General features: G+C 39.2%; 1 protein-coding gene across 1 annotated transcript; it reads left to right on the top strand.

Annotated features, from left to right (window-relative positions):
- Positions 1–12,953: 12,953 nt before the first annotated feature.
- On the top strand, positions 12,954–20,855 carry LOC123770192 (uncharacterized). The gene is made up of 4 exons (XM_045761865.2): positions 12,954–13,258; positions 15,929–16,111; positions 18,190–18,315; positions 18,858–20,855. The coding sequence occupies exons 1-4, from the start codon at positions 13,135–13,137 to the stop codon at positions 19,169–19,171; spliced, it is 747 nt and encodes a 248-aa protein (XP_045617821.2). The 5' UTR covers positions 12,954–13,134; the 3' UTR covers positions 19,172–20,855.
- Positions 20,856–26,885: the final 6,030 nt, after the last annotated feature.

Below are 26,885 nucleotides of genomic sequence, written 5' to 3'. Positions count from 1 at the left end.
GATTGGCTTGCGCTATGATGGTCTGTGAAGCTTGGAGTAGGTCCTCTGGTACCGACATCTTGGGTAGCTTCAGTTTCAATGTTCAAAGGGCTTGGAGAAGATGGGGGAAGGAAGAAGGATGGGGGAGTGCAAATTCTTGAAAAGGAAGCGGATGTGGAACGAGGAAGATAAAAGGTTCGGTGGCCTATCCATCGTGGGTTGGTGTCAGGTGTTTGTCTTGGTTCTTAGTCTTGGTTTTGTTATTCTGACTTCTTCTTAGGTGGCGAGAGGCGACGTGGTAGGAAGTTTGAAAGTTTGATGTCCAAAGGGCTTGGAAAGGGCTTGGGGGAAGAAGAAGGATGAAGAGTTGAAAGTCTTGAAAAGGATTTGGATGGGGAACGAGGAGGCTTGAAAGTTCGGTGGCCTGTCCACCATGGATTGGCATGATGTTATGGTCTTGGGGTGGAGCATGTTGTTGTTGTTGTTGATCTTGATGTTGTTCTCGTTCTGCAGCAGTAAGCTTGGGGAGTGGCGGTCAGCTGTCATGCTCGTGTAGGTGAAATGCTGCGTCTGGCTTGAGTGAAGGTGTCTTTCAATTTGAGGTGTGCACGTTTTGTTATTCTAATCCGTGTGTCTTGGTGGTAAGTGATTCTGCCCGAGGCATCGCCTGATTGATGTGCACATTAACGATGGTCCCTCGGTTTCTTCCGGGTCGTCTTCATATTCGTGGAATATGTACAGTCTCTCAGGGAATTTTTTGTCGAAGTCCGGGTCGTAGTACTCCTTCTTCAGAGTGGAGAGGTCAACACGGTAGTGCATGGCAGAGCCGTAGACGAACATGGGGTGTGGGAATTTGTCGGGGTTCTTGTTGGCGATGATCTAGTTGTATTTGTGTGCCAGCTGTTGTCCTGTATTGAGGGTTACCCTGAAACCCATCTTCGTTAAAGTAGAGGCCATAGCAGGGCCGTCTCTTTTTGTCGTTGGCTTCCTTGTCGTCTTCGGGTTTGGTATAGGTGGTTTCAAGGTTATTGCGGTCAGCTGGGTAAGTTCCTTGTACTGTTGCTGAAGCTGGACGCTCTTTGTTTTTTCTTGGTTTTTGGTCGCGTGCGTGCTTGGGTTGGAGTTGAGGTTGCCACTGGGAGATGATCATCCAGGTCCGAGGCGATGTTAGTCGATGTCGTTGCTTTTGCTGCCTCTGGTGTTGGGATTTGCTCTGGTTGGATTGGGGTAGCTTGTAGAGTCTCGAGTAGATCCGCTGGTAGCGACATCTTGAGTAGCCCGTTTGCAAACAGCAGCCTGTTGAGTACATTCACGTACTTGGCCTTGACTTGACTTGGTTTTCCAAGGGATTTGGAGAGAATGGGGGAGGAAAAGAGATGGGGAGGTGACATTCTTGAAAGAAGATTTGGATGTGGATAGAGGAGGCTGAAATTTCGGTGGCCGATCCACAATGGGTTGGCATGATGTTTTTGTCTAGGTTTGGAATCTTGAGTTCTGTAGCAGTAGCAGGAGGCTAGTGAGGTGGAGGTTGGCTGTTGTCCTGCATTTATGTCAGGTGTTCTGTCTGGCTTGCAGCATGCGTCTTCCCTATTGAGTTGGTGAACCTACGGTTGCATTAATTTCGGTTTGGTGGTTTCTCGCTGGTGGGAGTTTGCTTAAACAGACCGCACAGAACCTCTGGTAAAGAAGTATTGGGGTTCCGGGTCTTGGGGTTCGTTGGCGGCGTATTCCTCGTTTAGATAGAACTCCGGGTCGAAGTACTCTCTCTTCAGGATGGTGAGGTCAGTGTGTCTCCACAATGTTTCTGAGTGGACATACATTCGGTGAGGGAATTTGTCAGTGTTCTTGTTGGCGATGATCTGGTTGAATAGTAGGACCAGTTTTTTTTTTTTTTTGTACTACTGTTGCCCTTGAAATCGGTATCCCCTTCGAAGTAGCAGAGGTAACGGGCGCTTCATTTCTGTCTTGCGCCACTTGCCTGTGGGTTCGGGTTTGATATAGGAGACTTTAAGTTCTGCAAGATCCATGTTGTCTTCTGGTTGAGTTGCTGCAACATCCGCTTGGTGATCTTGGTTTGTTGTTGTGTCAGTGGAGAGAGTTGATGTAGGCATTGGGTGATTGATTGTCTAGTCTGGGATGGCTTGGGCCGTGCTGTAACTGGTGCGTGGGTCATAGGTGTTGTTTGCACTATAGTCGGTACTTCCGCCGGGGGTGTCGTTGGTATTGTTGCTGCTGGTCTCGTTGTTGTTGTGGCCTGGCCTGGTTGAGATGAAGCAGCTTTTTGAGGTTGTAGTAGGTCCACTGGAACCGACATCTCGGGTAGACCGTTTGTCGCAAGCAGTCTGTTGAGTATCTTCTCGTACCTGGCGATGTCTGCTCCTGCCAGAATGAATGAATTAAATATAGGTCAAGATACTCCATGGGGTGAGAGGGGAAATGAGGATAGGGGGAAGAATTAGCGAGGATGAGAGGAAGAGTTTTTAGAATGAGATAAAGTGCCAAGGCTAGACCCAGCTGCATGACGTTTAAGCGTTATAACCGGACTAAGCGATGGAGGCAAGGAATTTGATTTGTAGTGACAACATTCCATCTTTTCAGCGCACCCATGGAGATAGCAGCCCTTAGCTGGGTGAGCCTTGGAGGCTCACGCCAGTTGAGGTTTGGAGTCACTAGTCAGCATAGTGCCCCACCCAGAGTCAATAGTAAATGGGAGCTAACAGGTCCCCCCCCCCCCTAAAGAGGGAGGAGAAGAGTTAAGGAGGCTGGGTATTTAGGAGCTAGGTATTTAGGATCGGAGGAGGAGAAGGGTGTCATTTGAATATTGGAGCATGGGGTGGGTCGTAGATCAGGTTAAATAGCTTGTGTGTAGTTTTAGGTCTGTTAGGGTCTTTCTGAGGAAGACGTCGTAGTTGTCGTAAAAGGTGAGAATTCTTGTGATCTGTTTTTTCCCCATAGTATTCCAGACCGTGTTCAGCGACGGGATGTTCGCTCATCCGTGCAGAGCTTCACTAGTGGTGAAGTCCTGCCAGTGGGTATCGAACACCCATCCTGCCAGCTTCTCTGCAAGGCAAATCAGTAGAGGAACCAGGATGGTGGCTGCTGAGGCGGCCGACAAGCAGCTTGTAAGGTACGATTATGTTACGTTGTTGGGTAGACTAGATACACAGTTTTTAGTGAGTTTCATATTTATTTAGTAGTCCTGGATACAGCAGTGTCGTAGACGTTGAGACAAAGCCTGGAGCAGAGCAGAGAGCTGAGTGAGGCCGGAGTCGTGGAGCTCTATGTGAGAGAGCGTGGCGGCTGGATGCGGTCGTAGTCTGCTGTCTGCTCTGTGCCGAAGCTGTAGCGTCTTGGGTCGATTAGAACAGTACACGCCGAGTGCTACATTGTTGACTGTGGAAATTGTACTGTCCGCTATTCCTCATATCGCTTGCTTATATGGTGACTACACCTCAGCTCCCTCCAACAAGATGAGAAGAGTATTACCTGTAATTGGGGAAAGGATTGTAGCTTCTGTAATTAGTGCTAATTAGTTATGCTATTAAGATAATGAGATAATGGAGCGAGTATAAGATTAACTCGCTACAAGCTAGAAAGGTCAAAATTCAGAGCATGATCGACGCCAGACAAGCCACCACCATTCCAAAACCGAAAGCATTCAACATCCAGACAGTAGCTTTCCCAGACCTCCCGACAAGTGGCGCCACGAACGGCGCTCCATTCAACTATTGGATAAGCAAATCCAGCGGCAGCAGCCAATCGCAGACCCAGACGACATCGCCCAACCAGGCCAGTCAATCATCGACCCAGCCGTCGCCACTCTCACCTCCACCACCCACCATCCACAGCACTGAGGCTGCCCTCATCCATCCTCATCCATTTATTTATTTATTTATTTATTTATTTATTTATTTATTTATTTATTTATTTATTTATTTATTTATTTATTTATATACAAGATGGTACATTGGGTTTGTGAGGATACATAGCATGGTATTTACAATCTTGTAAAGCCACTAGTACGCGCAGCGTTTCGGACAGGTCCTTAATTTAACAGATAATTTTAAGTAGGTAAATTCAAGCAGAATTAATAAAATGATAACAGGTACATTGCAAGAAAAAAGAAAAATGAGAAAGGAGAGATTAGTAGGTATATTAAAGCACATTGATAGCTCTGATTGATTGCATTGACATCTTGATTGGTAATTTAGACAAGATTAATAGGCACAATACAGCAAATTGATAGTGCATATAAGAAGACAGCAATGATCACAATGGTAATGTTGTTTAGAGTAGGTACATAAAGATTGGGAGATTGGGTAGCACTAGATACAGTGCAATTTCAAGGCAACAAGGTAGGAAACTATGAAGATGAAATTAGGTACTTTTTAGTTTTGTTTTTGAATGACACAAAAGTTGGACAGCTTTTCAATTCATTAGGGAGTGAGTTCCATAGACTGGGTCCCTTTATTTGTAAAGAATGTTTACACAGATTCAGATTAAGTTTGACTCTGGGGATATCAAAGAGATATTTATTTCTGGTGTGGTGATTATGGGTTCTATTACATCTGTCCAGGGAGAGTTTCAGCGCAGGGTTTGCATTTAAGAACAGGGTTTTGTAAATGTAGTTACACAAGAGAATGTGTGAAGGTAGTTTATGTTTAGCCTGTTTAGGGATTTAAACAAGGGGGGCTGAGTGTTGTCTGAAAGCAGAATTTGTTATTATTCTGATAGCAGATTTTTTCTGGGTGATGATGGACTTGAGGTGGTTTGCAGTGGTTGAACCCCATGCACAGATACCATAATTAAGATAGGGATAGATTAGTGCATAATATAGTGAGATGAGAGCAGAGTTAGGTACATAATATCTAATTTTGGAGAGTATACCAATTGTTTTAGAGACTTTCTTAGTTATGTGTTGTATAAGGGTGCTGAAGTTGAGTCTATTGTCTAGGAATAGGCCAAGAAACTTTCCATCATTTTTATTACTAATGTTAACATTATCTATCTGAAGCTGAATTGCATTTGTTGATTTGCTTCCAAATAAGATGTAGTAGGTCTTTTTTATGTTAGGTGTTAGTTTGTTGGTTGACATCCATAAGTGGACTTTTTTTTAGTTCATTATTAATAACATTATTTAGTGTATGTGGGTTGGGGTTAGAGTAGATGAGGGTAGTATCAACAGCAAACAATATCTGGCGTGGATATCCGACTACAGTACAAAATTCTCAACGAACTCTACGACGAGAACAAGCTACTGAACCTCAAAATATGAGACCATGTTCATCAAAACACTAAGCCACCAGAGACCAGCACACCACCTAATCAGCCAAGAAAAACGTCGTCGGCCTTGGCCACCGGACCCGGCAATACCAGAGTCGAAACGCCTGGCCCAGTGCCATTAGCAAACGCCACAACAGATCCAGACCAGGGGGCCCTCTCCACTGCCCCAGACACCGAAGCCACACTCATCCGACGACGAAGAGGTTTCAGTAGGACCCACAACATCACCACTAGTGCAGCTGATATACAAACCGCTCCCGTCTTCACTCACATCAGAAGTGGTACAAGATCATGGCCGCGCGGAACTAGCCAGAACGCCAGAAGAATGCGGAATCATCTCCTTTGCCTTGAGGGACCTATATAACCTGGCAAAACAGGAAGACCCCGACCGTAGCAGCAGAACGACGATTGAATTCATCGACACATCCAAAGGCTCAAACCCCGACTCGCAGTTGAAGGTTGCGACAAGACATCAGCGAGCTAAAAATGCCAAATTAACGAAGAAAAAAGTCATCATCACCAACTGAAAGCAGCCACCTTCTTTCCCCACTTAAGGGGTATAGGGACCTAATTATGCCCGTTTGGAATTGGAGGATGCCATGTCCGCTACCGTGAAATTTTCTGACGTTAAAGACAGGAGACTTCAGCATCATAGAAGAAAGAAGACTCCACGACTCAAGAAGACAGCTGTCCTCGCCTCGTCGTCCCCGCCACAAGACCCCGCCTCCTTGCCTACCGTCTCTTCCCGGTATAATGCACCAAGCTGGGGGGGGGGTATAATGCATCAACTGAATCGTCATCAGATGAGCTGAGGTTTTCAGACTTTGGTGAGGACGGAGGATATGGAACAGTTTCTTCAGGTGCAGAAGCAGGAAAGGAATCAGTTGATTCAGTAAGCAGGTGGTTCGATACTGGTTGCTGAGCTTGGGGTCAGCAGACAAGCGATCTGCGATTGTAGTTGCAGAGATAGTGATATTGAAAGCTGAAGTGGTAGCAGAAGCTGAAGCTGTGGTCATGAGAAGTTCCTCTGGAACAGAGAATGCTGGGAGGCCATTTGCAACGTTTGTTAAGAATTCGGACGAATTCCTTGTAGTTCGTGCCTGCCATCATTTCTGCCAGGCGCGTAAGTGCGAAGAAGTTACTATTAACGATGTTGGGAGCCTGCAGCAGGTGTGGTAAAGGCTGGCCTGATGATTGGCTACAAGGAGGTGGTGGCGGTGGCGGCCGAGTCGATGATTGGTTGGTAGACTGGGAGCTAGCTCCACCTCCCATGGTATGTATGTATATATATATATATATATATATATATATATATATATATATATATATATATATATATATATATATATATATATATATATATATATATATATATATATATATGTTGTTGAATATGACCGAAAGGGTAAGATCAATAATTCTAACACGAATCTTATCAATATTTCTTACGTTCTTCTTCACTGTCGACGGTAATTGATAAAGTAACTCTCCACAATTCATTCTTTTTATTCCTAGTCTGACGCCTAAACGCGTTTCGTAATTCCTTATTACATTTTCAAAGACTTAATTAACACACAAAATACATTCATACCTATACTCGTTTTTGGGTGAGGTGATATGGCACAAAAGATTTTGATGGGGTGAAACATAAGACAGAACACGAAACAATGGGATGAGATCATATGAATGGAAGTAACTGCAGAAGGCCTATTGGTCCATACTTACTCTTGCTGCTTCCATATTGGTTCGGGGTCTTGAAGTTGGTAGAATATAGTTGTTCATTAGTTGGCTGTTGATTGCTAGTGTTGACTTTTTGACGTGAAGTGCCTCGCTGATGTCGAGTCTCCTGCTATCGCTGTATTTGTCGATGATTTCTGTGTTGCTTCTAAAGATTTCTCTGGTGATGGTCTGGTTGTGAGAAGAGATTATATGTTCCTTGATGGAGCCCTGTTGTTTGTGTATAGTTAATCGCCTAGATAAAGACGTTGCTGTCTTACTTATATACTGAGTTCTTTGGGGCTTACACTCCCCAAGCGGGCATGTGAAGGCATAGACGACGTTGGTTTCCTTCAAGGAATTCTGCTTGGTGTCTGGGGAGTTTTTCGTGAGAAGGTTGGCCGTTTTTTTGTTTTTGTAGCAGATTGTCAATTATATTTTCTGATTTTTGTCTGTAGGGATAACGTTTCTATCAATAATGTCTTTCAGGCCCCTCTCCTCCGTTTTATGAGCCGTCGAAAAGAAGTTCTTGTAATACTGTCTAATAGGGGTTACAAGTGTTGTGTTAGTTGACTCTTCGGAGGTTGCATGACATTTCACCTTTCTTTTTATGACGTCTTCAACAAAACCGTTAGAGAAGCCATTGTTAACAAGGACCTGCCTTACCCTACAGAGTTCTTCATCGACTTGCTTCCATCCTGAGCTGTGGCTGAGAGCACGGCCGACGTAAGCGTTGACATCACTCTTGTACCTGTCTGGGCAGTCACTGTTGGCATTGAGGCACATTCCTATGTTTGTTTCCTTAGTGTAGACTGCAGTGTGGAAGCCTCCGTTCCTTTCTGTGACTGTTACATCTAGGAAAGGCAGTTCTCTATCATTCTCCATCTCGTACGTCAAACTCAACACAGAATTCTGCTCGAATGCTTCCTTCAGCTGCTGCAGACGTCTGACATCAATTACCTGCATAAAAATGTCATCAACATACCTGCAGAATATGACGGGTTTCAAGTCCGTGTCAACTAGGACCCTGTGCTTGATGGTACCCATGTAGAAGTTCGCAAACTGAACACCAAGGGGGAGAACCCATGGCGACCTCATCTACTTGCTTATATATGTGCCCATCTGGACTCGAGAAGGGTGCCTCTTTAGTGCAGGCTTGGAGCAGCTTCCTCAGTATGTTTTCTGGTATGTCAAGAGGAGTACAAGCCGGATCACGATACACTCTATCCGCTATCATAGTGGATAGAGTGAATAAAAAGAATGAATTTTGGAGAGTTACTTTATCAATTACCCTCGATAGTGAAGAAGAACGTAAGAAATATTGAGAAGATTCGTGTTAGAATTATTAATCTCACCCTTTCGGTCATATTCAATAACATATATTTACAATAAAGACTGCTACCAATATATATATATATATATATATATATATATATATATATATATATATATATATATAAATATATATATATATATATATTTATATATATATATATATATATATATATATATATATATATATATATATATATATATATATATATATATTGGTGTTGCTCTGCGCCTTGCCGCCCCTATCTCCACCGAACACCGGTGTATTTGCGGCCATGCACGGGCGGACCAATACGGTAGCCATGGTCTCATCTGTCGTAAGACACAGGGAAAGATTGCCAGACATGAAGCAGTCAATGACATCATCAAGAGAAGTTTGGCTTCAGCTGGGTGTCCAGCACAAAGGGAACCCCAGTTGTGCAGGCCTGACAACAGCCAAAAACGCCCAGATGGAGTCACCCTGCAGCCGTGGAGGGAAGGTAAACAGGTCGTGTGGGACTACACGTGTGCATCCACATTGGCTGATACCTATCTACCTTACAGCACAGCTGAGGGAGGCGGGGCGGCCACCTTCAGGGAGACCCAGAAAACTAACAAGTACAGGGACCTAGAACGTTGTTACAGGTTCGTGCCAATAGGCTCTGAGACTCTGGGCGCCTGGGGTAAATGTGCACTTAAGTTCCTGAAGGAGCTGGGCGAGGAACTCATTGGGAAGACTAGAGACCCAAGAGCGGCCAGTTTTATGTTCCAGCGCCTCAGTGTCGCTGTTCAGAAGGAAAATGCGTGCTGTATCTTGGGTACGCACCCGACCCCCGAGGAGCTGGACGAGGTCTTCGAACACTGATTGTTATATTGTTATATAAGTGTGTGTTTTCTGTAAACTGTAGCATTGCAATAAAATCAAATAAAAAAAATAATAGGGGTGGTAGGAGAGGAAAAGATTAGAGTATTCAGTGAGAATCCACAAGGTCTTCTTTGAACACTATTTATTTTCTTCTTCGAGGATGTGGGTCCCTTTAATTAAACCAGTGGTGATACCCCTAAATATATATATGTATATATATATATATATATATATATATATATATATATATATATATATATATATATATATATATATATATATATATATATATATATATATAGTTATATATATATAAATCTAAAATAATAGGAGTGGTAGGAGAAGAAAGAATAAAGTATTCAGTGAGAATCCACAAGATCTTCTCTGAATGCTCTTTATTTTCTTCTTCGAGGAGAAGCAGAAATATATATATATATATATATATATATATATATATATATATATATATATATATATATATATATATATATATATATATATATAACTGAAAACTCACACCCCAAGTTGCATATTGTCCTGGGGACCATTCAGGCTTGTTCGCATATATATATATATATATATATATATATATATATATATATATATATATATATATATATATATATATATATATATATTAATAAATATGACCGAAAAAGTAAGATTAATAATTCTAACACGAATTTTCTCGATCTTTCTTACGTTTCTTTTCACTACTGATGGTAATTCAAAAATCAATTCTCCAAAATTCATTTTTATTTCTAGTCTGACGCCACACTTGAGCGCGTTTCGTAAAACTTATTACATTTTTAAAGACTTTAGTTTACACACACACACACAACTTTAACTGAATAGAGCTTTAAACATCTTCGAGTTTTTATACCTACATTTGGGTGAGGTGACATGTTACAATAGTTTTGATGAGGTGAAAATAAACTTTTAACACAAGACAGGACACGAAACAATGGGTATTAAAGGTAGGTAACTGCAGAAGGCCTATTTTTATTGGCCCATATTTCTTGATGCTTCTATATTGGAGCGGAGTCTTGAAGTGGGTAGAATATAGTTGTGCATTAATTGGCTGTTGATTGCTGGTGTTGACGCTGTTGTTAACGCTTATGTCGACCGTGCTCTCAGCCACAGCTCAGAATGGAAGCAAATCGACGAAAAACTCTGTAGGATAAGGCAAGTCCTAGTCAACAACGGCTTCTCCAATGGTTTCGTGGAAGACATCATAAGAAGGAAAGTGAAACGCCATGCAACCTCTGAAGAGACAACTAACACAACACCTATACCCCCTATTAGACTATTTTACAGGAACTTCTTTTCCACAGCCCATAAAACGGAGGAAAGGGTCCTGAAAGATATTGTTAGTAGAAACGTTATCCCTACAGACAAAAATCAGAAGATACAACTGACAAGTTCCTATAAAACCAAAAAAACGGCCAGCCTACTCATGAGAAACTCTCCAGACACAAAGCAGAACGCTTTAAAAGAGACCAACGTCGTCTATGCCTTCAAATGCCCTCTTGGGGACTGTAAGCCTCAAAAAACTCAGTATATAGGCAAGACAACAACATATCTTTCCAGGCGTTTAACGATGCATAAGCAACAGGGCTCCATTAAGGAACATATAGTCTCTTCCCACAACCAAACCATCACCAGAGAAATCTTAGCAAACAACACAGAAATCATCGATAGATACAGCGATAGCAGGCGGCTTGACATCTGCGAGGCACTACACATCAAGAAGTCAACACCCGCAATCAACAGCCAATTAATGCACAACTATATTTTACCCACTTCAAGACTCCGCTCCAATACAGAAGCATCAAGAAATATGGGCCAATAAAAATAGGCCTTCTGCAGTTACCTACCTTTAATACCCATTGTTTCGTGTCCTGTCTTGTGTTAAAAGTTTATTTTCACCTCATCCAAAACTATTGTAACATGTCACCTCACCCAAATGTAGGTATAAAAACTCGAAGATGTTTAAAGCTCTATTCAGTTAAAGTTGTGTGTGTGTGTGTGTAAACTAAAGTCTTTGAAAATGTAATAAGTTTTACGAAACGCGCTCAAGTGTCGCGTCAGACTAGAAATAAAAATGAATTTTGGAGAATTGATTTTTGAATTACCATCAACAGTGAAAAGAAACGTAAGAAAGATCGAAAAAATTCGTGTTAGAATTATTAATCTTACTTTTTTGGTCATATTTAATAATATATGTCTACAGAAAAGACTGCTACCAAAATATATATATATATATATATATATATATATATATATATATATATATATATATATATATATATATATATATATATATATATATATATATATATATATATATATATATATATATATATATATATACATATATATATATATATATATATATATATATATATATATATATATGTGTGTGTGTGTGTGTGTGTGTGTGTGTGTGTGTGTGTGTGTGTGTGTGTGTGTGTGTGTGTGTGTGTGTGTGTGTGTGTGTGTGTGTGTGTGTGTGTGTGTGTGTGTGTGTGTGTGTGTGTGTCACGAAAATAAACACGTGATTAAAAATGTGACAGTGTCAGACCACGGAGGAAAATTGAAACAGAAATTTCCTTAAGTACTTTCGTATATTAATACATCTTCAGAAGGAGTGAAGATGTATTAATATACGAAAGTACTTACGGAAATTACTGTTTCAATATATATATATATATATATATATATATATATATATATATATATATATATATATATATATATATATATATATATATATATATATATATATATATATAAGCAATCGTTCAATGCAAGAAGTTCTTATATTTACACACATCTCAAACAATTGACATATTACTTAACATTCTGGGTGATGAACATATATGTATCTTCCTGTACAAAGGTAATATACTAAAAGGTATAATAAATACAAAGGTATAATATATACAAAGGTAATAATATACTAAAGGTACACACAAGTACATAAAAATGCTTATATGAATTTGTACTTATGTATATTTATGAATATATATTCATAAATAATAATACAATAGCTACAATACACATGCAAGGAATTCCCCAAACTTTTACATTCTTGGTGATAAATTCTTATATATATATCTCCAGAATATCATAATTATTTTCCATTGTGACACATCCAGGCTATTTGTTCAGGAACAATTCTTATATCATTATTTCTATATTCATCAATCAACGAGCACATACGAACATGATGGATGAGGGCATAAGATTTTACGATAACACATCATTTACTCAATGGGCATTCAACTAATTTGACGGGCTTTGAATGCCAGTCATCCCTTTCTCATTTACAATATTGGAGTCACATTCACAAACCACCACAATTCTGTCACGGTAGCTAACTAATAATTCAGAAATACAATAATTGACTATGCTCTTCTTTACATTCATTTAGTACCCTGTCAGTTTTTAGTCGGGCATCAGATGGGAGGTCAGAAGATTGGTCTCTGCTGAACCTCGATGAGTTTAAACCCAGTGAGCACCATATCCAAGAATAACGTTAATTCGACGCTATTGAAATTACGAATTGAAATTACTCCTGGATATTTTGCCAGATGTGAACAGGCCTCCTCGTCGCAGACCACGGTAAACCATACGATTACCTGCGTGGAAGTATCCAAAAATATACCAGGAAAGATTTGGGTATCTGTAGCACGTCCAACTTGAAACACTTGTTTTGCAACAGGTGTTTTGTGGGGGGACTTTGGGAGTATATATATATATATATATGACTGCATGGGTGTCTGCTACAGGTATCATAAGCCCCCAAGTCACACTCTGCCACAGAGACGATCATTGTGATCAATACTTGGGAAGTGGCACAGTGTTTGCGTCTATTACCCAGTATATTACCTGCTGTGAAAGCCAGTCTTTAGCAGCAGCAGCAGCAGCAGCAGCAGCGTCAAACAGCCAAGCAGCAACAGTCAGACGACATCACCATGAAGTCTATATATTTACTGATGTTTTGTGTCTTCCTCGTGAACGCCAAGCCCGACAGAAGGGTCAGATCCGGGTCCGGACCGGCTGGAAAACAGCTTTCCGGCAGCAACGGCGCACCTTCCGGTGAGGTATGTCACTGAGCTTTTCTCTCGCTAACTTATTGATTCATTTCCTGTCTCCTCGAGACAGGAGACAGCAAGGGTAGTCTGTAAAACAAAGCTAGATGGAGGACTGGAAAAATAATATTAGATAACAGGATCATTTATGAAAATTGATGTTAATTGCAATATAATTGTACGAAATTATTGACGATGAAGAGTGCAGAAAAAAGTATTATTTTATATTATATTACTAGTTTTCTGCACTGTTGCTGCTGCAAGAGTGCAGAAAAAGTATTTTTAAGAAATGTTTACCATAATACTATGGAATGTTTCTCAAGAATGAGTAGTGCATGATAGTCAATTGCGCCATCATTGTGGACATAATGCAGATATATTTAATAAAAAAAATATAATGAACTCTGTGATAAGTATAATATGCATCCTAAGTGTGGCTGCATGTTTTCAGAGCAGAAGTGGTAGTATTTGCGTGGTCAGTAAAGCAGAGTTATTCGTTATGCTTACTAAACGATTTTACGACTAGCCAAGTAACGCAGTTGATAGAGCGAATGTCTCCCATGCCGAAGGTCGAGTGTTCGTGGCTCCTAGTGACCAAAGTGAATGTTTTACTAGTTTTAAATGCTTGTTTTTGAATGCTTGCTAAATTTTACTCTGTAAAAGGTCTGGATGTGTTATAAAATGCAAATATAAAAAACAAATTTTAAAATATTATTAATGCTAAAGTAAATAATCTAAAAGATTTGAGACTAAATTTTTGAACAAACGAGAAGGATTTCAGTCATATTAACACAACAGTTCCAATAAATAGAAAAAAATAGTAGTCTAAAATACAAATAGTAAAAATGGTATTTTAGCCTCATATAAAATATATAAATAAAATCATATAAAAATTATAAGTAATGCCATTTGTGCAGTCTTTTATTGTGATTACTAAAACATGGATACATGTGAATACGTCAATTATTTGCTAATTTTCACATCAGGGGATATAAATTATTGTATACTGAAGCGACAGATGCCTTTTTTTTTAATACAAGAATATGAACACAGAACTGATGTATTTTGGGGGGAATTTTGTATTAATATGACTATATTTGTAGTTTGGTTGGAATGTGGTAGATTGTTATTTGTGTAGTAGTAGTATTTTTATTTTTGTGTTTATTATCAATGCTACAATTATTACACACACACACACACACACACACACACACACACACACACACACACACACACACACACACACACACACACACACACACACACACACACACATACACACACACACACACTGTTATTGTATAACATGACGTACCTCTTATATTTTTTATATATTCTTTCAGATGATGGTGCTCGACACAGAATGAGAGGCAAACAAAGATAAAAAGAGAAAGGGAGAAGACTGTGACAAAGTTTCCTTAATACAACACAGGACTCAATAATTCAACACTGACTTAGCATCAGGAGGGGAGGGGAGGGAAGAAAAGGAGAATTGCAACACAGTTTCAATGATACAACACCCCCCAGCAAATCCCTTCGTAACTGCAACTTTATGCTGACGTAGATACAACGTTGTAATGACGTAAAACAAACGTTGTTTTAACGTTTATTATGACTGCTGCATCACGAGACACACACACGTTATGGACTTATCCCAGCTCCTTGTCATGTCCTCATATCCCAGCTCCTTGTCATGTCCTCTTATCCCAGCTCCTTGTCATGTCCTCATATCCCAGCTCCTTGTCATGTCCTCATATCCCAGCTCCTTGTCATGTCCTCATATCCCAGCTCCTTGTCATGTCCTCATATCCCAGCTCCTTGTCATGTCCTCATATCCCAGCTCCTTGTCATGTCCTCATATCCCAGCTCCTTGTCATGTCCTCATATCCCAGCTCCTTGTCATGTCCTCATATCCCAGCTCCTTGTCATGTCCTCATATCCCAGCTCCTTGTCCTGTCCTCATATCCCTCCCATGTACTTTTAAAGTTATGCTGGCTTAACTCTTCTCCTGATAATTCCCTCACCTAATTTGAGTACATGTAGCTTTTACCTTTAACTTTATTTTATCTTATTTTGGGTCATGATCATATGATTTAATGTCTATTTTATTGCATTATATTACGTGGGGCTCAATAAGAACATTTTAAATACTAACTTTACCTTTACATCACTATCCAGTCATGTCACCCACTACCGGAGTCATGTCACCCATTGGCTGGAGTCATGTCACCCACTGATGGATGCATGTCATCCACTGATCGAGTCATGTCACCCGCTCCTCGAGTCATGTCACCCGCTCCTCGAGTCATGTCACCCACTGCTCGATTCATGTCATCCATTGGCTCTAGTCACGCAACATTTAAGTTCCCCGAGGCAAATCCAGGCACATGATATTAACAAAGCATTGAACCAGCATGGAAAACACAGATCCTTCAGTGATTTAGTATTGAACTTACATTGCTTTAAATTTAATCCTACGTTCATGTAACATTGATTTTTCCATTGATCTAACATTGATCCTTCGTTGATTTAACGCTGAACCAATACGTTGATTTACAATTGATCCTTTGTTGATTTAATGTTGCCCCTACGTTAATTTACCGTTGATCCTATGTAGATTTAACGTTGATTTAACAACGATTTTACGTGCAGACAAATTTTATTTCATATTTTCCAGATGGAGCACCAGTGAATCCGAAGCATCACAGTGCAGGGCTCAATAGTTGGGAAACTCTAAATGACTGGTCTGGTCCCTTCCCTAACTCCCATGGTTCCTTCGAAGACTCCCATGGTTCCTTTCACGACTCCCATGGTTCTTTCCACGACTCCCATGACTTCCCCGGAATTGTTGTCCCTAAAAGTAAGATTGCTAATAATTATATCTTAGATATAAGATATTAAGTAAGACTCTGGCAGGGAAGAAGGTCTCTATATTCTGTTAGAAATCATTCCCAGGTCTTTAGTTATATGATGTTTTGGAAATTATAAGGTTAGGAACATTTTCTTTTTTTAGCAATTTGCTCTTTTAAGTTCTTTAGCTAAGAGTTTTAAGAGTTTATTAATTCCATAAACCTTCTTGTATTTTCAACACTGACTTATTTTTATTGTACTTTCCTTTCTACTTTGAATTGGCCTTTTTTCACTGGTTTTAGTTAGTAAAAACACCACAATAATTTTATACTTACTATTTATATACTGCTTTAAAACATATAAATATTTTTAATTCCTAATTACTGCATTTAAACACCATAAAATAAATTTCAAACTCATTACAGCATTAAAACATCGAGACCTTTTTTTCCTTGCTAAGTTCCTTTCCATTACTGCATTAAATAACCAAAATATTTTTTTACTTACAAGTTATTTCATTAAAAACACAAAAAAAATATTTACAAGTTACTGCATTTAAAACACCAAAATTATTTTTACTTACAAGTTACTGCATTAAAAACACCAAAATCATTTTTACTTACAAGTTACTGCATTAAAAACACCAAAAATATTTTTATTTACAAGTTACTGCATTAAAAACCCCAAAATTATTTTTACTTACAAGTTACTGCATTAAAAACACCAAAATTATTTTTACATACAAGTTACTGCATTAAAAACACCAAAATTATTTTTACTTACAAGTTACTGCATTAAAAACCCCAAAATTATTTTTACTTACAAGTTACTGCATTAAAAACCCCAAAATTATTTTTACTTACAAGTTATTGCATTAAAAACACCAAAAATATTTGTATTTACAAGTTACTGCATTAAAAACCCCAAAATTATTTTTACTTACAAGTTACTGCATTAAAAACACCAAAAATATTTTTATTTACAAGTTACTGCATTAAAAACCCCAAAATTATTTTTACTTACAAGTTTCTGCATTAAAAACACCAAAATTATTTTTACATACAAGTTATTGCATTAAAAACACCAAAAATATTTTTATTTACAAGTTACTGCATTAAAAACACCAAAAATATTTTTATTTACAAGTTACTGCATTAAAAACCCCAAAATTATTTTTACTTACAAGTTACTGCATTAAAAACACCAAAATTATTTTTACATACAAGTTACTGCATTAAAAACACCAAAATTATTTTTACTTACAAGTTACTGCATTAAAAACCCCAAAATTATTTTTACTTACAAGTTACTGCATTAAAAACCCCAAAATTATTTTTACTTACAAGTTATTGCATTAAAAACACCAAAAATATTTGTATTTACAAGTTACTGCATTAAAAACCCCAAAATTATTTTTACTTACAAGTTACTGCATTAAAAACACCAAAAATATTTTTATTTACAAGTTACTGCATTAAAAACCCCAAAATTATTTTTACTTACAAGTTTCTGCATTAAAAACACCAAAATTATTTTTACATACAAGTTATTGCATTAAAACACCAAAGTTATGATGTGCATTTCTTAATCAGACCCCTACTCATGGGCCCGACATCTAGTACTTTCCTGACTCTCCTCTCTATCTCCTCTCTTTCCTCTCCCTCCTCTCTCTGGGTCTGGCTCTTTTCTGACACTCTTCCTATTTTTCTCATCTTAGGTTTGGTGTCTGGTACTTGCTTGCTTCTCTTCTCTCTTGTACTCTTGGGTCAGGCATCTTACACTACCTTTTAGTTCAAAATGCATATGCAATACTTTTTTTAGCATGACTTTCATTTTAAGTGAGTGTGTATGCATGGACATTCACTTTAAGTGAGTGTATATGCATGTACATTCACTCTGAGTGAATATACATCCATACACACGTGTGGTATAAACCCTTCCTCGTGAACAGCGAGTCGAGATAGCCCATGAGTATCATTAATTTAACGTTGTAGGAACGTTGGCAATGTCCCTTGAACGCTGTCATTACGTTACTTCTGCACATATGCACCGGTGTTTACCACACACGAGCCATTATATCTCCTGCAGAATGTAGAAGAAGCGAGGAATGCGCAGAGCACTTAGGTAAGTGTAGGAAAAATCAATGCAGAAGAACCGAGGTTTGGCATCGCCACGGCTGCAGAGGTGGAGGCTGTCGCTGTTGCATTCCATTGAGTGAGTATGCCATTAGCACTTTATAATAATAATAATAATAATAATAATAATAATAATAATAATAATAATAATAATAATAATAATAATAATAATAATAATAATAATAATAATTCCAATGCACAAAGAAATCACATTTAAGCTTCAGGTTCTTGAAGCTTCAACCTAAAGTTGAGTCCCAGGTTAAATTGCGTTTTTGACCCATTTCGTGGTGTAGTGGTCTAAGGCTTATGCTTGTGAGTACCCCAAGAGTATAAATTCGAATCCTCCACACGGCTCCTACTGATTTTCTCAATAATCACAATGGTCACTTTATACAGTAGCCCTAAACGTTGTAGGATGGTTGCTTTGTACAGAAACCATTAATGATCTAAATTAGTTACTTTATGCAGTAGCCATAAAAATCTATGGTGGTCACTTTATACAGTAGCCATTAAGGTCTATGATGGTCACTATACAGTAACCCTAAACTAATAAATAATAATATAAACTAACGTAAAGTTAAGGACACAGCACAGTCAATACTTACCGTTTTCTTTTGGTAGTCCGCCAGGCTGCAGCCAACGTGACTGCCAGCAACTCTGCCAACGACGCTGACAGCAAGACTGCCAACGGGACTGCCAGCAACTCTGCCAGCAACTCTGCCAACGACTCTGCCAACGACACTGACAGCAAGACTGCCAACGAGACTACAAGCGAGACTGACAGTAAGACTACCAACGTGACTGCCAACGAAATTAGCAAATTGGTCAACAAGGACCAGGTTAAGGAGGAGCTTGTACTGCAAGAGAAAGGAGAGGGTGACAAAGAGAAGGAAGAAACTGAAGAGAACCAAGGAGCAGACCAAGAAGAGGAGTAAAAGTGTTATGTTGATGGTGAGAGGAGGTAGAGGAGCAGGAGGAGGAGAAGTAAGGCTAGTTTCTAGTGAATTTGGGCAGACTTCAGGCTGTGTAACTTTGAACATATTGCGCGTCTGGGATGAACCAGGACGATGGTTCGATCCCACCGTCCTGCTCTAAATAGTTTCCCATAGATATATATAATTGTTATTTCATAGAGTATAATCCAAGATAACATGTAGAATTAAATATAATTCACTGGGATCATCGGAGATTCTAACTCGATCCTCAAATATTAAGGTAACAGAGGTCCAACCAACCAGTCTATGGAGGATCATAATAAGGATCTTAAAAGCACCTAAATGATCCCCAACTGAGACTTCCCTGGAACACCACTATGGTATCTAGAGAGGCGTTGCATCCCTTCAGCCATGTCATACACGACGGGTGACAACATGTGAGTTATAGAAGATATTATGTCTCTAGTCTCCAAAGCTTGAGACTGTTTTCCTCTGGCCTAGTTGGTACGAAAACAGTCTTGCACTCTTGAGGCCATAGTTTGCATATCCTATAATTAAGGTGATGTACTTGTCATTAAATTAAAGTCATGATATACTTGATAAATGTGATATGCTGAGACATATTTGATATACTAATGATGTGAAGGTGCACAGATCAACTTCACTCTGATCTGACACATTTATCACCTATTGGGTTTAAATCGTCTTGGGTTTAGCTTTTAAAATCCTCGCAAATTTATATTTTTTCCCACCCTAATATATTGTTAATATTTTATTTGAAATACTACAGTTTGTACTTACTGCTTTCTGCCTAATTGACATCAGCGCGAGATAGCAATGACTGGAATGGAGGGAACAACTCAGTGCGGCCTTATAAATCAATTTTAATTATTGAAACTTGATCTGTAAGTTTGTTTTTGACATATTTAAATGTATGCAACACATAATACAAAGTTCGGCCTTATGAAATCTTCCCTAAGTAAAATGTCTTTAGTATGACGAAAGGATCTCCTCCTCTGTGATGGAGTGTTCAGTGAAGGTATTTGATCATGTTGCAAGCCTTTTGTGATTATCTCTATTTGCATTATGCAATATTGGACGCCATATGTGGTTATCTGATGGGGGTTAAATGCCTTGTGTGGCTGTCATGGCCCTGATTATACAATACAATACAATACAATACAATTTTATTTAGGTAAGGTACATACATACAATAAATATTTACAAGGATTGTTTAACTTATAGGTAGAGCTAGTACATACAATGCCTAAAGCCACTATTACGCAAAGCGTTTCGGGCATGAAGATAAACGCAAAGCGTTTCGGGCATACCTTGTAACCTGTAACATACAACTATCCCAGTGTGCATTATATAATGTTGTATACTTTGTGTGGCTATTGCAGTGTATATTATACTATGTTGTCAGCCATAAATGGCTATATCCCAGTTTGTATTAAATCAAGTTTACATGGATGTAACAAAACCCCATTTTATTACACCCATGTTAAATAACCTATTTATAGGTATTCTAGAGTGCGTTATTAAAAGTGCAAAAGCTATACAGAGAGTTGATCCAATCATGGCTTGGTGCTGGTCTTGTGTATACATATATATCTCTGTTTGCTCTTATTTTCAATGTTCTGGTTTATGGATTGTTTCTATGTTTAAGCAAATAAAATTGCAAAGAAAATGCATGTATAATTATCTCACCTTTTGTACAAAATTATATATATGAGGGGGGGGGCCCCGTCGGTACTCTGGGAGAGCCTAAAGAGTTGTGCTATTAAAGTGTTATAGGTGCCCCCCCCCCTGGGAGAAAGAAATGGGGGGTCCTAACACTTAATTAACATCCACCCCCCCCCCCCTCACTGACCCTTTCGTCCGCGTCCCTTTGGTTACCCCCTCATCACACCTCCTCTCTTCTTTGCCCCTTTCCTTCCCTCTTACCCCCTCTCCCTCTTCCCCATTGATCGTTCCCCGGTATTTCCTATCCCCCTTCCTCTCTCCCCATTCTCTCAGAAACTATATTATTAAGAAGGACTGAAACAACTGTATGGGTCTGCACACAGAAATCACATTAACATGATGTATCGATAGGGAAAATCAGAAGGAAATGTAAAGAGGATTCAAACCTATGCGCTGGATACTCCCAAGCACACGCCTTAGACCGTTACACCACGATATGGTCAAAAGCAATGGAGCCTGGGATGTATCTGAATATTCTAAGGGACCTGAGGCTTCAACTTAAGTCAAGTTAGAGTTTGTATGCATTGCCTCCCCCCCCCTCCCCCCTACACACTGGGTTTGGTCTAGGAGTTCACCTATTACTCACCCCCTTCGTTCTCCCTCCCCTCTTTACCACATTGGTACCCACCTTCGTCCTCCCTTTTCCCCCTCCCACTAATCCCCTCTCCCCCTCCTCTCCCATTAACCCCCTCTCCCCCACCCCTCTCCATCAAATTTCCCCCATCATTCTTTTCTCTTATAAAATATATTATTAAGAAATTGAGTAGGTAATGGCAGGACTTTTTTATTATTAACACAACAAGAACATGGTGCATTTAAGTCAAATATATGAAACAAGGTTTGTCCCTGAGTTAAGAGGTACTGAGTTAGGGGAGTACAGAGTGTCAACAAGCTAGCTACGTGATGCTACAAATCCCCATCACACAGGATGGTTTAGACATACAGAGGCATGTGATCAGTAGTCTGCACTGGCAAACTCTGGGTGCATGGTGAGGATATCATCATCAACACAAGAGTGAATAAGGTTGTTGTGATACTAAAAGTCCCCATCTCGCAGGATGGTTAGTCATACAGCACTGGCAGACTCTGGGTACATGATGAGGATATCATCATGAGCACAAGAGAGAATCAGGCAGCAGTGATACTAAAAGTCCCCATCTCGCAGGATGGTTAGTCACACAGGACCATATGTTTAGTAGCCTCCACTGGCAAATTTTGGGGGCATTGTGAGGATATCCTCAAGAACACGTGTCGGCAAATCCTAGCAGGCAGTATTTGCTTTTAATTAGTGATCATTTATTTTGTCAAAATCTTACTGAAGCGACCATACGAGTCATAAATACTCATACTTCGCCCAAGTAAAAGAGAAACAAGCAACACTTAGTGGACCAGCCAGAGGCTTAGAGCCCGCGCAGGAATATCCCTGCAAAAAAAAACTATTTTGTGTTTTTTATTTACTTCAATATTGAATTATGATTCTAAGTGGACTGTATTTTAAATTCAGCCTACCAGAATTTACCTACACATAGTTGGGTGGGATGTTTACGACATATACCACAATTGGTGTTATATAATAAGCTATAAACATTTACCTTACTCGATATAAATTATACCACATATGATGGTAATTAGACTACATTGGTTAATACTACCTTATATTATAATTAACATGGATTTGTACAACGTTATAGATGTTCTGAGCTGTATGGTTGATATGGCCAGATTAGGCTGTGAATGATTCCTCCAACATCTGTTAAGGTGTGGCTACATGTGGTGCAGGTGCCATGTAATGGCGGCTGGCACTATGAGGCAGCCAGATCATGCATGAAAGCCTCACAGGTCATGTTGTTAGTAAACAGCTAATATCGCCAGATCACAAGTTTACCTGCAAAATGAATGCAATGTAAAATTTGACAATAACATATATAGTACAGACGTGACATGAAATATTTGTGTGTGTAGTGAAGAGCTAGACTCACTTTGTTTGGACTTTAAATCAGCTCATAACCCGGCATGTTCCTATCTAAATTACAACGCCTCATAATGCTAGACATAAAAGAAGTCGGATACTCAGCTTTCTCTTTGTTGTAGAGGTCACTATGGCAGTGTCTCAGTTGATTGGCTAATATTTTGCAGTCCTTGACGAGTCGTGAGTAGTCCTCTGTGTTTTGTTTATAAGCTCTGTGTGAGAACGTGACTGGCCTCTTCCCCAAGGCGTCTCCCGTGTTCCAATAATATTTTCTCAATATTCTGAGTTTATTTAACAGTAGCAAGGGAGCGTGTGGTATATGGTTTATTTATTTTATCCAGTCCTAATGAATACATTTTTATTCAGTTTAAACACTAGTCTGTGGTTTAAGGAATAATTGTGGAGTTTAAATATACGTGATGTAAATATGGATTTGATGTGATGACGTCACGAAATCTCCCATTTTCCTTAAATTCTGGTAATGGCTATGTTAACATGTTGTGTGTCGGATTTCCGATAATACGAGAGTGAATATAGTAATTGCAAAGCTCCAGGTACCTCATGCCAATGGATCTGAATGGTCTGATAACTGGGCATTCGGTGATGTAGTGTGGAAGCTCATGCCCCAGTTCCTGGCCAGAATTTGCATCTGAAGTGTTCAGGATTGGGAGACCCGTCACCTGTAGCCACCTGCCACAGGTAATGGTAACCCAACCTTATCCAGACAACCACTGTGTCGCACAGTTTGGTGGACGTTTTGTGCTGCCCATAAACATAGGTTTTTGATCTGAACAAATCATGGTTTTTTACACTGGTGCTTTCAGGTCGTTTAGAGTCAGAGATTTCTCTCCTATCAGACCTGAGTGTTTGGAACAATATAGTCTTGACAGCAGAGATGGGGATACCTAGGTCTAATTAACTTCATCTTTGTTACACGCTAATTTGGTTGCAATGTCTGTGTCATTATGATGGATTATATTTATGTGATAGTATCCATACAAAGGAGATTCGAAACCCTTTACTCTGTGCAGTGATTAGTTCCTTTATAATTGCTAGTATGAGGGTCTTGCTGTCGATCTTCCAGGAGAAGTTTTCAATTGCTTGAAGAGAAAGCTTTGAATCACAAAATATTATTCCTCCTCCTATGTTTTTTAATGTTCTGGTAGCTAGTTGTAGTGCCGCAAGATCTGTTTGTGTGGAGGTCAGCCCGTTGGTTAACCTGACACTGATAGCCTGTGTGCAAATATTATCTCTATAATATTTGCACACAGACTATAGTGTCAGGTTAAACAACGGGCTGACCTCTACAAAGGCAGGATTTTTTTTTTATTAATACTTGAGGTACATCTGCATTAATGCAGCTACCGTAGACTATATGAAGTGGAATACAGTGTGTCAAAAACGCTAACTACGTGATGCTAAAAAATCCCCATCACACAGGATGGTTAGTCATACAGAGGCATGTGATAGGCAGTCTACACTGGCAGACTCCGGATGCATTTTGAGGATATCATCAACACAAGAGTGAATAAGGTAGCAGTGGTATTAAAAGTCCCCATCTCGCAGGATGGTTAGTCATACAGGGCTATATGTTTAGTAGCCTGCACTGGCAAATTTTAGGTACATTGTGAGGATATCTTCAAGAATACGAGTGAATAAAGTAATTGCAAAGCTCCAGGTACCTCATACCAACTGGTCTGAATGGTCTAATAACTGGGCATTCGTTGATGTAGTGGGAGATCATGCCGCAGTTCCTGCTCACAGAGTTTGTAACTGGAGTGCTCAGGATTGGGAGATCCGTCACCTGCAGCCACCTGCCACAGGTAACGGTAACCCAACCTGATCCTTGCAACCACTGTGTCGCACAGTCTGGTGGACGTTTTATGCTGCCTGTAGATATAGGTAGCATCAAAGTAACTTCACACTCTACGGATATCGCATTCCAGATTTCATGAAAATTTCTCGGGGGTGGGGGTGGGTGGGTTACACACTATATTTCTTTAAGCATTTAACTTCGGCCTACTCCGACGAGCCTATGTCCTTCCCGTATTCCACACCATTTTCCCTGCAAACCTGAGTGAGTCTAGCCCCAAGCATCTGGACTCCAACTCTGGACAGAGAGATAGAGATTCTCTCTTATAATATAGATATATACAAAGAAGATGGCAATTTGTTGGATGTCAAAGGCTATAGGCCAGATGCTAGGGGGGGTTATCCTTCTCAAACTTTGCAGGGTGAGTGGAGGAAATAGTGGGATGGTCATAGGTCTGTCGTGGTCGGCCCTCAGGCCTCCCAAGGGGTGGTCAGGAATGTCGGCTACTATGAAACCAGTGTAGATTAAATGCTCGAGACCAAGTCAATAGAGTTTTATAATTTGCTCATTATTTTAATCACATATTTGGGAGAGACTGTCTATGTAGAGGTACCTTGCAGTGTCCAGATCCACCCAGAAAGATTGTGCCACTGAAGTGTTTCTTTCTACCAGAAAGAAAAATTAATTTTTGGTGCAACATACTGCTTAACCCATATATTACCATAAATATCTATACTTGACAAGATAATACATAAATTTAGTTTTTATATAGATTGTTAATTTTTCCTCAAGCATCATTTTCGAATGTAGCATTGTTTATTTGCTTCCTGATAACAAATACAGGACAGGTTCTGGTCATGTGCTGGGTTCTGCCAAGATTAAGAGTCGGCAGAGTGGCCGTCGTGAGCGAGTGGAGTAAACCAAAGTCTCGAAAAGTATTCCATGTATAATACAGTATCATTCGTGGATGACTGGTACTCATGCATTAACACGAACACCATGTTTGCAAGGGATGGAGTCACTTTTCGACAGAGAGAATGGCAGTATTTGCAGATTTATTAGAGGAAACACTATGTAATACTTTATATAGTTAGTGAATAGTGGCAATACCGGGAAAATTAGGTCAAGAAGGGGAAACATATGGCATAAAAAAAAATTAAATGACATGAATATTCTTAATAATATGACGGCACTTAAAATATGTCTATAAGTAAATTATACCAACTCCAGAAATATTTGAAACAGGATGAATGAGCTCAGAGCACTAGTGTGTACTGAAATGTTAGGAATAATAGCACTAACTGAAACATGGATGAATATCAATTCAATGTCCAGAAGTATATCTGGGGAAGTAAGCTCTTTTATATAATTAAAGAACAGACAGAAAAAGGAGATGGAGTTGCTATTTATGTAAAAATAAGATACCAAGTGCATTGTAAGAGAACAGATCAAATCACAGACTAACACAGAAACCATATAGGTAGAAGTGAACAAAGGAAATGAAAACTTCTAATTGGAGTAGTGTACAGACCCACCGGTGAGATATTAAACCCATTTGGGAATGGGTAAAATAGGCCTCAACATAGAGGCCTATTTTACCCATGTGTAATGTAAAGTAATGTGTGTATTGTTATCGTCGTTAATCTTGCAGGAATAGATAGGACATTAAAAACAGGTAACTCAGAGACAGAAGAATTCCTGAAAAAGAGAAAATTATAAACAATTGCCTCCTAGCACAGTTTGATACTATGAAATAATAATATTTTAGATGGTTCTGAAATACAAAGAGACAATAATCACCAATGTGAAAAAAGACAACGAACTCGACAATATTAAGTATAGAGAAATTAGATATACAAAGCATGGTAATTTTGAGAGATAGAAAATTATTAGGGTACAAGACATCCAGAGAGTTTCTCGGACAGTGTAGGTTGCATAAATCTGAACTCAGAAAGTGGGATGTGGTGTGTGTCTAGAGGGTGGTTGGCATGATAATGGTTTACTAAGTACATTTCAATTATAAAACAAATAAATACTTTCTCAATAAAGCCTAGAAATGTAATATGCAATATAAATATATTAGGTGGAAAAACAATGTCCCAAAATGAAGATTTTGGGACATTGAAACCTTAGACATGTCAGGTAACCGACAAGGACGTATAAATGGGTGTTTTTTAATATGTACC

Source organism: Procambarus clarkii, chromosome 45, assembly GCF_040958095.1.
Source record: "Procambarus clarkii isolate CNS0578487 chromosome 45, FALCON_Pclarkii_2.0, whole genome shotgun sequence".
NCBI lineage: Eukaryota > Metazoa > Arthropoda > Malacostraca > Decapoda > Cambaridae > Procambarus > Procambarus clarkii.
Note: the sequence above shows the minus strand (reverse complement) of the source record. Positions and strands in the feature narration are given on the sequence as shown.

Bases quoted from the DNA above. Each gene is read 5' to 3' on its own strand.
- LOC123770192 (XM_045761865.2), top strand. From the start codon at position 13,135: ATGAAGTCTATATATTTACTGATGTTTTGTGTCTTCCTCGTGAACGCC. The intron at 13,259-15,928 runs GTGAGGTATGTC...CATATTTTCCAG, and splicing joins CAGCAACGGCGCACCTTCCG to ATGGAGCACCAGTGAATCCG. The intron at 16,112-18,189 runs GTAAGATTGCTA...TATCTCCTGCAG, and splicing joins CGGAATTGTTGTCCCTAAAA to AATGTAGAAGAAGCGAGGAA.